Source organism: Botryllus schlosseri, chromosome 13 (assembly GCF_051294905.1).
Source record: "Botryllus schlosseri isolate E-star chromosome 13, Bs_hap1, whole genome shotgun sequence".
NCBI classification, from domain to species: Eukaryota; Metazoa; Chordata; class Ascidiacea; order Stolidobranchia; family Styelidae; genus Botryllus; species Botryllus schlosseri.
In genome coordinates, this window is record NC_137248.1 from 1,882,723 (window position 1) to 1,895,624 (window position 12,902).

The 12,902-nt window shown below is 39.6% G+C and overlaps 4 protein-coding genes across 5 annotated transcripts in view; 2 read left to right on the top strand and 2 right to left on the bottom strand.

Moving 5' to 3' along the window:
* Positions 1–4,853, top strand: part of LOC145454834 (ATP synthase F(0) complex subunit e, mitochondrial-like) — an 88,650-nt gene extending 83,797 nt beyond the window's left edge. For both annotated transcript variants that reach the window (XM_080332828.1, XM_080332827.1), the window contains 4 exons: positions 1,898–1,959; positions 2,017–2,071; positions 3,772–3,864; positions 4,711–4,853. In XM_080332828.1, the coding sequence (XP_080188954.1) occupies positions 1,924–1,959; positions 2,017–2,071; positions 3,772–3,864; positions 4,711–4,754 (228 nt within the window). In that variant the 5' untranslated portion in view covers positions 1,898–1,923 and the 3' untranslated portion in view covers positions 4,755–4,853. Of the gene's footprint in view, positions 1–1,897; positions 1,960–2,016; positions 2,072–3,771; positions 3,865–4,710 lie in introns of those variants that run through there.
* On the top strand, positions 153–695 carry LOC145454223 (GATA zinc finger domain-containing protein 1-like). Its single transcript, XM_080332228.1, has one exon. The coding sequence runs from the start codon at positions 153–155 to the stop codon at positions 693–695; it is 543 nt and encodes a 180-aa protein (XP_080188354.1).
* Positions 4,854–6,505: 1,652 nt separating the features above from the next.
* On the bottom strand, positions 6,506–9,504 carry LOC145454810 (ESF1 homolog). Its single transcript, XM_080332800.1, has 2 exons — positions 9,363–9,504; positions 6,506–8,286 (listed from the first exon to the last, which is right to left on the bottom strand). The coding sequence occupies exon 2, from the start codon at positions 8,268–8,270 to the stop codon at positions 6,525–6,527; it is 1,746 nt and encodes a 581-aa protein (XP_080188926.1). The 5' UTR covers positions 8,271–8,286; positions 9,363–9,504; the 3' UTR covers positions 6,506–6,524.
* LOC145454829 (large ribosomal subunit protein uL10m-like) lies at positions 8,287–9,858 on the bottom strand. Its single transcript, XM_080332820.1, has one exon. It carries the CDS (start codon positions 9,793–9,795, stop codon positions 9,076–9,078), a length of 720 nt encoding a protein of 239 aa, XP_080188946.1. The 5' UTR covers positions 9,796–9,858; the 3' UTR covers positions 8,287–9,075.
* Between the last annotated feature and the right edge of the window lie 3,044 nt (positions 9,859–12,902).

Sequence of the window (12,902 nt, forward strand, 5' to 3'; positions counted from 1 at the left end):
GAATGTGTACTTGTGTTGTGACATTTTCTCAATGGTTTATTATCGTTGTAACGAATTAAGAGGTCACCAAGATGCTGCTGCTCTGACATTTTCTGCACAACTGGACGAAATATTGTAGCAGTGTCAGTATTTTAGGTGACCCGTGTACGACAATGGAGAAGTCAAGAAGGGAGAGCAATGACAACGACACGAATGCTAACACCAACATATCGAATCACGCCAATCAAAAAAGAGCTTCGGCGCGATTGAGGTCTTCAAAACAGAAGTCTTCAGATCGGAAGGTGCCGACCAAGGGCAAAAGTCGAAGAATTATCTTCAAACAGAAATCCGGGATCAAAGCGAAAAGTTCTTTTTCCAGCATCACGACAACGGATTGTATATTCTATAAAGGACAGTATTATCAAATCGGTGACGTCATTTTCGTAATTGACCAAGACGACGGTAAAAAGTATTATGCTCAATGCCACGCTTTTGTGGTAGACCAATTTTGTGAAAAGTCTGCGGTAATAACTTGGCTGCTGCCTAGAAAACACTTCAATTACGACGAACAATTCGATCCTGACATGTATTATTTAGGTCCCGCCGAAGAATTTCCTAGAAGAATGGAATATTTGAATTTTGTTTGTCACGCGCCTGCGAATTACTTTGCCTTGCCAAAACTTTCTTATTCCACCCCCCCAAAAGTTCCTGTTTAAGTTGTATGGGTTTAGTGTTCTTTCATATCCATAATAACATGGACATGGACATAACAAGGTTTCCCAATGAACATATAAAAATTTGTGGTGTTTATGATTAGTTAAGCAAATATCATGGCTCGTAGGAGCATTCATTGCCATTCACTCTAAGCATATGGACCCCAACCTAACTCTAACCCAAGGTTGCAACCAAGTCGCAAGGTTCCAGTTACAAGTCAATTTGGCCTTTTTCGTTTTGACTCGAGTCATTTTCAATTCTCCAAGTTGAGTCATAGTCGAGGAGCAACGGGTCGAGTCCGAGTCACGACCATAAATTTTGACACCGCCGATTGTTGATGGTCATATTGTTGCGTATAAAAAAGTATATTGGACCCGATATCATTATATGCTTAAACTATTGCCGAAGACTATCAATATTGTACGTTAAAACATGTAGATTAGTCATTACTCTATCGAATCAAGTTGCGAAGCCATTCACCAAACCCTTTGAAGGCACAGAACTACAGTATACAATTGAATATTACACTTGGGTTGAAATATACCCGAATATCTTCAACCTACACTCATCAGGGGTAATTCAAAAGAACATTGTATATCAACAATCGTATCACAAAATATACAACGCTCTTTTCAACTCTCTACTAGCTGCTGACGATTACCCCTGACGAGTGTCAGCCGAAAGTATCCAGGTTTATTTCGATATGAATATATTATTCAATTGACCTCCAGGCATCGTGATGCAGCTGACTCATTTCGATCTATTTTAATTTGCAAGATTGTTTATCTGTTCTGACTATCGAAAGGTTTGAAATGGTGCCTTTGCTATTGTACTTCCGCTACGCTATGGTGCTGTATCAGGTTCATGCACCTACTGACCTGGTTCTTGTTGGTTTGATGCTCAGTTAATTGCTAATCTTAACATCTTACTTTTGCTACATTGTTGAAATCTTTGTAACTGGCTTGGGAACTGGAAAAATTGGAATCAGTTTCATTGTACCTATGTAGTTGCCAATCATATAAACAGTGTCAAAATTTTGAATAATTTGTTGATACTGCTTCAATATTTGTTGTGATATGCTGCTAAATATGACAGAATATTGGTAAATGAATCATCATTATTTCAACGTTTTAGTCCCGAAGCTAGTAGATGCTATCTTTTTCGCAACTTTTATAATATACTTTGTATTTTTTGTACATTTTTTAGTCGATACAATTTATAGAAAACATAATGTCCACTCCGGTCGCAGTTTCACCGCTTATCAAGGTAAATCTCTGAATTTGATTTGGTCATAAGATGGGAGCATTATCACTTCTTGTTTAGACCGCCAGATGGGTGCTTCTTGGAACAGGCATCTGGTACGGCGCTAGAAGATATGGTACGTATGTTCACTGACTATGTAAAGGGGTGCTTTGGGGTTTGAAATCCATTTACCGTAATACAAAAGTGTGAAATTTAATTGCTCATCATTAGGTTCATGGACATTATCTTGAGCATACGACACTCGAGCACGCGGGGTAAAGTTAGGGTTAGGTTAAGGCTTGGATAAGGGTCAATTTTATGGTTATAAAGTCACATGCTCAAATGTCGGGCAACCCTGTTTCATTTAGAATAGTAGTTCTTATCTATATTAGGCTAAGTTTGGTTCCTTCAAGATTTTTCGGGGTTGTGAAACTACATTGAAAATGTGTCAAGGGTTTTTTATTCGTTAACAGTAGGGATGGGGTGAACCTCTGAAAGGTTCAGGACGTGTCACCGCGAACCATTTGGAAAGCTTCTGTGTGCACGCGAACCTCCCGACGTCATATTGCCAATTTCATCGCTACATTTCAGTGAAGTGATTGCCCATGTTTATGTACTTAAGGCTGTCCAAAAAAAACATTTTTTTCTGAATCTTGCTGGCTAGGTGATTAAATCGTTAAATTGCCTTGAAGAACGGTGCACACCGAATTTGAATTCATTCCTACCGTAATCGCGGATTTCGTACAGTTCGAAAATTCTGAATGTACCCAAAAATTCAAAAAAAAATGTTTCAAATTATTCTGCCAACCCCATGGACTTGTTGCGCTGTCTTCAAAAACCATGCAAAACAAATTTGATTCAATTCCAACCCGTAGAAGCGGAGGTATTTGAGTTTTTCTTTGATAATTCTGGGGTCACAGAACAGTCACTAAACATTCGAGCAAACTTTTGTAACAAAGCAAGTAAACTTTTTGACTTTTGTGCATGCTCGTTTAGTGTTGATTTTTTTATGCTGCCAGCACCATGCATATAGTGTCCCGCAGTTGAAATGCAATAAATGTTATAATGAAGTGAAAATTATAATACATAAAATTGGTTCACAGTGTAGAACCTACCAAGGTTCGTTTGTGAACGGGAACCTCGCGTTCACACCATCCCCAGTCAACAGCTGTTACTCCTTTTGGTTACACCATTTGATTCTGCAGTATTGTTTATAAATCTGCTTTTTTCCATCCTAAATCAACGTTTGGTAAAAGATGAGTTCAACTGGAAACCAGTAAAGTAGGCCCACACTATATGTTACCGCCAACCTAGTTTGGGCCAACAAAAGGAGTTTGTGTATAATTTGAAAATATTACATCGAGCCTAAGCCGTCTGTTCGCCCTGAATGTTTGAATTGTCATGCCAGCGATGTCATGTTTGGTGATACGATTGTTGATATACAGTTTTTTTTTTTAATTCTCCACTAGTTGCTGACGATTACGCCTGTCGAGTATCAGCCGAAAATACTCTGGTATATTTCAGTATGAATATACTATTCAATTGTTTATTGCGCTGTATGCTACGCCTTCAAGAGTATCTGGATATACGTTACCTTTTGGTCATGAATGGAATTTCATGGTGTACTTGTCCTCGACCTGATTTGATAAAAGATTCTGATATCAAGAAGTTGAGCCTATAGTCGAATTTCGTTGAGATTTTTTCGTTATTCAATGACTTTGAAAAAAATTATTTTGTGCTCGTATGAAAAATGCACAGAAAAGCTATATAGTAATTTCGTTCCTCACACCCAGATAGTGTAATGTCAATCATGCCAATCCAATGCGATCATTTCAGAGAAAGTAAAGGTCTACCGTGAAGAGGAACGCAAGGTAGAGAAAGAACGTGTCGAAAAATATCTCCAAATGAAAAATGACGCGGCTGAAAAGGGTGAGTTCCCACTTGATACCGATTTGATCAATTGTAAGTCAAGTTAATGTGCCTTTCCTGGCAATCCCATGTAACGCAACAGGTGCTTTACTATATGGAAACATGCATTGAAACGTACCATCGTGCCCCGTAGAGATGGAAGTGAAGTATATACTTGAGTTGCTGTCAATGCTGTGCCGGTGACGTTATATTTGATGATGCGACTATTTGTTCATTCCAACTGTCTACTAGTTGCTGTCAATCATCCCTGACGAGTGTCAGCCGAAAATATGCGGGATCATTTCAATATTAATTTATAATTCAATTATCATAAAAAAATGATTTACTTTGCTCTAGTTGTCTTCAAACTGAGAAAAGTACCTACACTACTTCCTCAAGTGGTTATGGTTTAAAAAGTACTTCTACTTAACAGTTTTAGGAGTAACTAGGCCTGGAATACTTCTGCTTACTCAGAAACCACTGTACCCGTACCCGAGCGTAAATTCACGTTGGGACCACCTGTGCTTGAAGCTATGGGGCTAGCATTCATTGCAATATGTAAAAACATGACGCATATGACGAGTCTTATAGAATAGAATCGCGTTATATACATTGACCAACCTTACTTGAAAAATACATATGCTATTGATGGTCAGCTGGTTATGCCACCTACCATGTATTCCCATGATATGAGTATAGTTATGCCAGGTGTCCTATTTCTGGAAATGCTTCATTGCATATCGGCTCAGGTGAGCGGCTGATTACTAAAATCTGGTCCGACCATGTATCAGGAGCGCACTTAACATGACATGTTATTTTAACTAGAGTAATTCGAACATGCTTCATGATCCATGTTTTTATTTGCAGCGCGGCTCGAATTTGAAAAAGACTCGATACTGTTTCAAAAGTGATGGATTGACGTTCCTATGCTTTTTTGAATCTCTTCTACGTAGAAAATACTTGCTTTGAAAATTGACGAATACAATACAATGTCCAGGGTTTCGAATTGATCCATGTTTATGTGTCACAATAGCAGGGGGTGAGCAGAGCGGTCCTTGAACAGATCAGTAAGGAGCACTTGCGCGTGTTGGTTAAAGTTATAGCAGTGATTCTTAACCAGTGTACCATGGAATACTAGGTATATACCCGAAGCATTCAAGGGGGCTCACTGGAGCTCAAGAACTGAATTCATACTTGATTGGCCATCATTGGTCAACTAGGCCTGGTCAGGTGTTGATTGCGACTATTGCAGTGGTAGTAGCGTACAGTGTACACGGGGTAAGTTAGGGTCCGAAATCAATACCCAGTCATCCCGAAACGCTAATGCGTCTCCAATAATTAAATTAAGCAATTGGTATCACTCTGTTTCGTTTCAACACAATACGATGACATTTCCGAAGGTGAATCCTTGCATTTCTGGAGTGGTATATGAAATGGAACAGCAGAAATCATACTGGACTTGCGATAAATCTCCGTTTTATATTGATGTACTTCATTCTGGTCGCCTGTACTCTATATCAATGTACTAGATGTGTAGTCAGACGTGTATTGTCGTCGGTTTTAGTTTATACGACTAGGCTAAAATTTGAGGTTCCGCGAAGGCTTGCAGTTGCAGCTTACAGTTAAGTTTGCCCCAGGTTAAGAACCACAGTTCTATGTATTAGATGTTTCAGCGACTAGGTGAATATTTGTTGTTCACCGAATGCTTGCAGATCAGAGTATGGGGTTCGCCGGGTTCAAAGATCAGGGTTGTAATGACTCATGTCATTTCTTTAATCTTGAAAATGACTCGACTTGAGTCAATTTGTATATTGACCCAACTCAAGACGGGCATTTTGTTGTCACTCCGATGAATAGTAAAGTGTCACATCAGTGGAATTTCATAGCTGTATCGCTCACATATACGTAGAAATGCTAATCTACGTAAGTAATTACATAGCCGCAGTTTACAGTTACCAGCCAAAATAGAGGAACGAATTGATAAGATGCAATACATTACCCATTTACAAATTGATATGGTACAATTCGAGCCTGCGCTAATGGTTGATGACTATATCAACTATATTCGAATTCAATTTACAAAAAACAAGAGGTTTGGTGGAGGTAAGAACAGAAATAGACATTTTGCTGTTAAATTACAGTACTATACTAGTTTACGACAGTGTAGGCTGTGAGCTTCGATCACTTCGTTTGCGGTCAATTTAATTGTGAGAGAACAATGGAGGCTCAGTAAAACGCACGATCATTGAATGATTGGTCGCTGGCACGGCTTACACCAGCGCTTCGCGAACAATCCGACCATATGCAAGATACAGTGATTTTTATCGACAGCGATTGCTTGAAATTGACTAGAAAAATTTTGCTCCGAGTCAACCACATTTCTGATACGCCGAGTCAAGTCATTTTAGCAGAGTGACCCGAGTCATACCAAAACTGGATATAACCCAAGCAGAGTTGTAAAAAGTGGGTAAAACGTTATGAACTTTGATTCGGGCCTTAACAATCAACAAGAAATGGCTGGAGCCAAAACTACTCAAGTAAGATTGACTTGTAGGTCATAACGCGACTTGGTTACAACTACAACGCTCGTAAAGATTAAAACCATCACGCTATAAAGTAGATTTAACATCTCTCCAACACACAAGATACCAGACACAATACACTCAATCAGAAAACAATATTTATTTCGCAGATTTTGATTTTTTCGTCAAACGCACGCTCTTCTGTTTCACAGACTTGATAAGACTCGCCACATCACCACTCCCAACCTTTGTCTCTTTCGCCACCGATACCAACCTCTCACCAGAGTCCTCGTTCTGTTTCAACCTCACCTGTCTTTCGCTTAATATCTGTTTCATCCCACGAGACTTTTTGAACGACGAATTCGATTGGTCTATTGCGTAGTTTGAAGACGTGTACACTGCTGAAAACCTATCATCGTTAACGTTCAACTCAAAGTCATTTTCACCATCAGCTTGATCATCATCTATCATAATCATCTCTAACTCAGCACGACTAGCTTGTTGCGTGTCTTCGCTTGTTTGCTTGCTAGAGTCTGATGATTGTTCAGATTTTTTGTTGGAGTCAGACTTCAGATCATCCTCCACAGTTGATTCAAGTCCCGGCTCCCAAGTGACTTCCATATAAACATCATCATTCTTGTCTTCGTCATCACAATCTTCTAGTAAAAGTTTCCTGTACATTTCAGCACGCTCTCTATAATCCATTTTTGAATTAATATCAACCTTATTATCATCGAGATCATTATCGCTGTCTTCTGATTCACTAGGCGACGCTAGAAATTCGGTAACGTCCAAATTTTCCAATTCCTTCTCCGTAAATCTATGTCTCGTGATAGCCGTACGCTTTGGATCGGTCTCGTCCCACGTCAACCCCAACTTTGTCATGCTAAGAGCGGGTGACACAAAACTAGCGGCTTTATGAGTCAAGGGATCCGGCATGGAGGTAACTTGTTGTTTTGGGGGGTAATCGTTAAATTCCATACCGTCTGGGATGAATCTTAAGTCCAATTTCGCAGAACTCGTCTCAAATTCCAGCCCGTCACATTCGTTGTATATATTTTCAGCAGTGGACACGGAATCACAAACTATAACCGCGTAATAATACTTCAACCTGTTCAATTGATACTCCCGTAATTTTTCAGTATTGAAATCCTCTTCGTTAGACCAAGCTTGATCATTATCATCTGCTTTCATATCTTTCAATTCTGCCGGTCCAGATTTATTCTCTTCTGACATTCTGGCAATTCCATACTCGGACGGGTAAATTGTTACACTCTTAACAGTGCCATTAGGCGGTTTGAATGATTGCACTAGCACAAAAATATCAGAAGCGCTAATTTGGTCCCAATCCATGCCGCAGAGTGCTAGTCTATGGCTTGTGTCTTCTGATCGTTGAACGTCACTATCTAATTCGCCCCATTTGTGATCTGGCGCGTCATTTTCGGATTCGTCAAATTCAAAGTCTTCATCTTCGGAGCTAGATTCTACATTTCCTTTACCTCTAGCTAAATCAATTTCATCTTCATCAGACGAGATATCAGAATCGATATCTTCATCATCAGAATCACTTTGTGATTCATCCACACCAGTGACACTGGAAGTCCTATGTTTTTCTTCCGAGTTGAGCGCTTCATCATTCAAAATCTTTGCCTTCTTTTCTTTGTCTCTTCGTCTTTCTATAATAATCCGTTTGCGATCTTTACTCGACAGATGATAGTATTTTCTCAGATTATTGGCGGTGGATTCTTGAATAGGTCGTCCTCGTTTGTCGACCGTGAAGTTTTCTCGAAAGTTCTTGTTGTAAAATATGCCCCGAAAACGCTTGTCGATTTGGACCTTGCGCTGGTCCTGTTTGACGGGACGGAAGCGATGGTCTCGCGTTACAGAGGAGAAGCGTTCGTCCATGGTGCTACGATAGATACTGAAAAACAACTCAATATTAGATATAGACAATCGATGTAGATGGTCGCGTCAAAACATCAAGACAATCGTCATACGATTGAGGGGTATATATATTGTGTGATGTTGGCAATTATCTCTACCACGAAATAGTTATTACACCTCAGTAGCATGAATTTAAATAAATCTACCAGGAAACATTTCATCAGTCTACCAAGTAGTTGCGGACATTGATGCTGCTCGAATAGAATAATGAAACATTTTCTGGTAGTGTCAAGATAGTGGCCAACATTTATGCTATTCATTTGGACAATAACATAATATTTCAATATTGAAATTAAATTTAATTGTATATTAACAATCGTAGCACCAAATATGCGATGTTCTTTCAATTTTCTGCAAATTGTCTACTACAAATATGACGTCAACGGCATAAGAATTCGAGTAATCGAGGAAAACAGACGGTCTAAGCTGAATGTAGTATCAAGTTGAATAAAAAAGATAGTTTCCAACATTGACAAAATATATAATACACCCATGGTACAGCATTTGAAATGCTCTGCTACTCGCATGGTAGCCATACAATTCGACACAAGGGTTGGGTTACAATCAGCAAGCCCTAATTGCCTAGCAATCCGTAACTGAACCATATCACTGCAATCGTATTGGTGAATGTACAAAACATCTGACATATTCACACAGCATTTCAAATTAGCTTATCCATGTACATCATAACAACCGAACTCATATATTAATGGATAAGATAGCAATATCCCTAAATATTCAACAGGCACATAAAATTTTCAATTCATTATGACTGCGTTTGGTCTTCAATATACTGTTCCAGATAGTTCACAGTTTGCGTTTGATTTTGCTGCAGCAAGCCATAAGTAGAACTACATATTTCGGACATTGTATGCGAAAGCATGGCTTGAGCAGTCTCTAATGACGGTAGCTTGCTGTAATCGACAACTTGAGACGCACTTAAAAGTCTATTCTCTATTAGCCCGCCCATAAGGGCTACATAAGGATTTTTCTTCGTAATTTTTAACATATCTGTCACCTTTGGTTCCAAGGAATATACAGTCAATGCGTCACCTGCGTGGTATAGGGCGGATAAATTTTTATGTGGAAAGTCTTTCAACGCGTGTATCATGACATGATTCGGGAATTGATCGAGTAAAATGTCTTTTTTTCTCAGCTCGTGCCTCATTCTGAAGAAATCAGTGACTTCCATTTGAGATTTAAGAAACACGGCGATCATTTTGCAGTCTCTTAGAACTTCTTTTGCTTCCCGGTGGAGAACCAGGTCTAGTCCGTATAACGTATCAGGATCATCTTTGATAATTTTCGGCTCGAATGCGGGCGACGGTCCAAGTCGCGGTAATGTCACTTGCATTACTAGCTTTCTCCATTTGTTTTCAGGACGGGCCTCCCAGTAATACCGGAATCTCTTAGGTATAACAGTTGATGCGTAGAAATTCGACTTTCGTACTATATAATGCACACATCTCAATGCCATTGCCCGCATGAAGACACGCTAGCAAACTACGAATTTCTATGAAGTCAAACTCAGAATTCAGAAGCATGTCTCAGCTGCGGCGATGCTAAATTTACGACGGGATTAGCGTAATTGACGGGATTAGCGTAATCGACGAGGCAACGACGTGACGTGACCGGTGGCGATAATATCATAGCCTTTAAAGACCTTATAAAGGCTATTATAATATTGATGACAATATTTCTGTCTGCCCAAAGCAATATAATAATATCAATAATCGTCAGATTATATTTTCATTCGAACAAGACACACATAATGTACACTCCTATAAGAAACTATGCGTTGTAATATTGCAATACGGTGAACGGTAAGTCGAAAAGGAGTTGGAATATTCTTCCAACCGAACACCCATTGCCCTGCTGGAAGTAACGAAAATAACTGTTTATTTTTTGATACAAGGTTGATCAGGAGTTCGTAAATTTATTGATCGCGGACCGCTTCTCCACAATTTTATGGGTAGTTGCGCGTGACTATTAACTTTGTCTCCCAATAGCAACGACTAAAGATAAAGTCATAATATCAACATCAACTCTATTTAGGTTACTCCATATAACTCCATGGCTAAAATATCCTAATATTGACTAGACGAGGTAGTCACGGTCGCACTTACGGCGCGTTATTCCCGAATGTTAACCTATAGTCGCTTCTTGAGGATGTATTTCAACTGTGCCGTTTTACGACCCCTAGAACTGGTTCGCGGACCTCTCCGTCTGTACTCTGAACCATCGAATGGTTTAATTAGGTTTAAATGTAGGTCTGTTAGTGTTAGTATCGAATGTGTCACATTCGATAGTGTTAGGTTAGCGAGTTAGCTGCACCATTTCATCTCCAAGCAATCCCGGTGTGCTGAGCGCCTTGGGTGGTTGCTAGACACCATGTCGGAGGTTTATCTGGGCTCCTCTTCCCCGCGCCGCTGTTCTTCCGGCGACAAAAAGGCACGCAAAAGTCCCGATGAAAGAACGAACTCACAAGGAATGGAAAGAGCAAGAAAGAGCCGCGAATGAAAAGGAACTGTGACATAGCGGGCAGTATGTACTAGGCACCAGAGTTGGATCAATTGTAATTTGTAATGTAATTGAATGTAATTAATTACATATTTCAATTTAATTGTAATGTAATTGAAGCATTTTTATTTTGTGTAATTGTAATTGTAATTGTAATTTGACAAAAATTTTGCTCTATTACAATTTCAATTACATTAAATTGCTATTGAGACCTGACAAGCACAACATAAAATAATTGACTTATAATGCATTCTCTTTAAATGTCGGCAAGGTGGATCCATTCGCGGAAGCCCTTGACTGCGCCCTTGCGGGCGAAGTTTTTTTTTATTTTTACCGCTATGCTGGCATCGGCTGCCATTGTATACAATTATTAGATTACTAACCAACGGATGGATTCGCAACACGTGACTCACGATTGAATACGCCGAGAAGCGAACTGCTGAGCCGGCTGAAAGCAGCAGAATTGATAGTCCCATAGCTAACGATCCAAGCGTCGGAATTTTATATGTATGGTCCTAATCGAAAGCTAGTGTCGCACTGATTCCGCAATAAAAGTATATTTCCAGGCAATGGTACCATCCCAAAATAGTCGTGAAAGTCTGGGAATCGGCATTGTTCTGAACAATCGCTGGGAGTAATTGGTCATTGTTGTGGTCACTGGTCATGCTGCTGCGGCGCTCTCACTTTTCAGAACAGTCGGCCTTAAACGGCTATTTTGGAGCAGTTACATTGCCCTGACGAGATTTTAATTTTAATTTTCGGAATTAGTGCATCAATAGCTTACGATAAAGACCAGATGCATCAAATTTGGACGCTTGAATCGCCAGCTCTGGGACTACAAAGTTTGCTGCTTTTAGCCGGCTCTGCAGTACGTTTGTCGGTGCATTCATCCGTGACTCACATCTTGCGCATCTATCCGTGGGTTGGCAATCTACAATACGATTTCAGATCACGATGCTGCATCGTTACTTCGTCTGGCTAACTAACCAGACCACTGGATATTATATAACGTCTTATCTGACAAAGCACGGTTTTGTTTTCACCCCTCATCCTAATTCCTACGTCCCTCGCTAAAAATAATATTATTTCTTTAATTATATACTATGTACGCAAATCCAACCCGTGCATAATACTTTTTTCAACGACATACTGCATACTGGAATAGTTCGAAAACGTTTTTCTTTTATTAATTACCGGGTATTTGCGTATCATGAATGAAACATTAATACTTGAATTGTTGTTAATTACGACGCTACGGTTGTCAAGGAGCACGGTTGAATTTATGATTATTCAATTACATGTTCAACAGCAGCAATTGTAATTGTAATTGTAATGTAATTGAAGCGTGCAAGGTGTAATTGTAATTGTAATTGTAATTTGATATTTTTAGCATGGAGTAATTGTAATTGTAATGTAATTGAAACATGCATGAAAGTAATTGTAATGGTAATTGTAATTGAACTGAAATAATGTAATTGATCCAACTCTGCTAGGCACTGTTCATTACATCGCTCTGTGTCTTATCGCATTGTGTCTTGGTCGGATGAAAATATAATCTGATGATTATGAGTTTTACATTGGTATGATCCGCCGGCCCCGGTTCGAAACCACGCAGTGAGGCACATATATACGAGTGATACATTAATAAGTAATAAAATAGAGAGAGATATGATATATTCTTTTTCACCTGCACCATCGAGATGCTTTGATGACGGAGTTTGCGATACGGCCGTGAGGTCATCTAGTCTGCGCCCCCGTTTTTTTTCTCCTCCAAACTACCCGTGATTGCTGAGCGCCTAGCAGGATAGCTGCGGATAACCAATTTTCTAGTCTCTGGTATATGACCCGGCCGGTATGACCCACGACCTACCGATCGAGAAGCCGGACGCATAACCATTACACTATCTCGCTCGTAATAAAATAGCGTAGTGGTAACGATAAGCGCCCACCAATCTGACGGATCCGGCTCGATTTCCGTCGGAGGTGTATCTGGGCTCCTCTTCCCTCGCCGTTGCCGATTTTGCTTTTATACTTCAACATGTTATCCAGACAAAAGAATTGATATGAATTAGA

Coding starts and splice junctions, on each gene's coding strand:
- LOC145454829 (XM_080332820.1), bottom strand. CDS start 9,795: ATGCGGGCAATGGCATTGAGATGTGTGCATTATATAGTACGAAAGTCG.
- LOC145454223 (XM_080332228.1), top strand. CDS start 153: ATGGAGAAGTCAAGAAGGGAGAGCAATGACAACGACACGAATGCTAAC.
- LOC145454810 (XM_080332800.1), bottom strand. CDS start 8,270: ATGGACGAACGCTTCTCCTCTGTAACGCGAGACCATCGCTTCCGTCCC.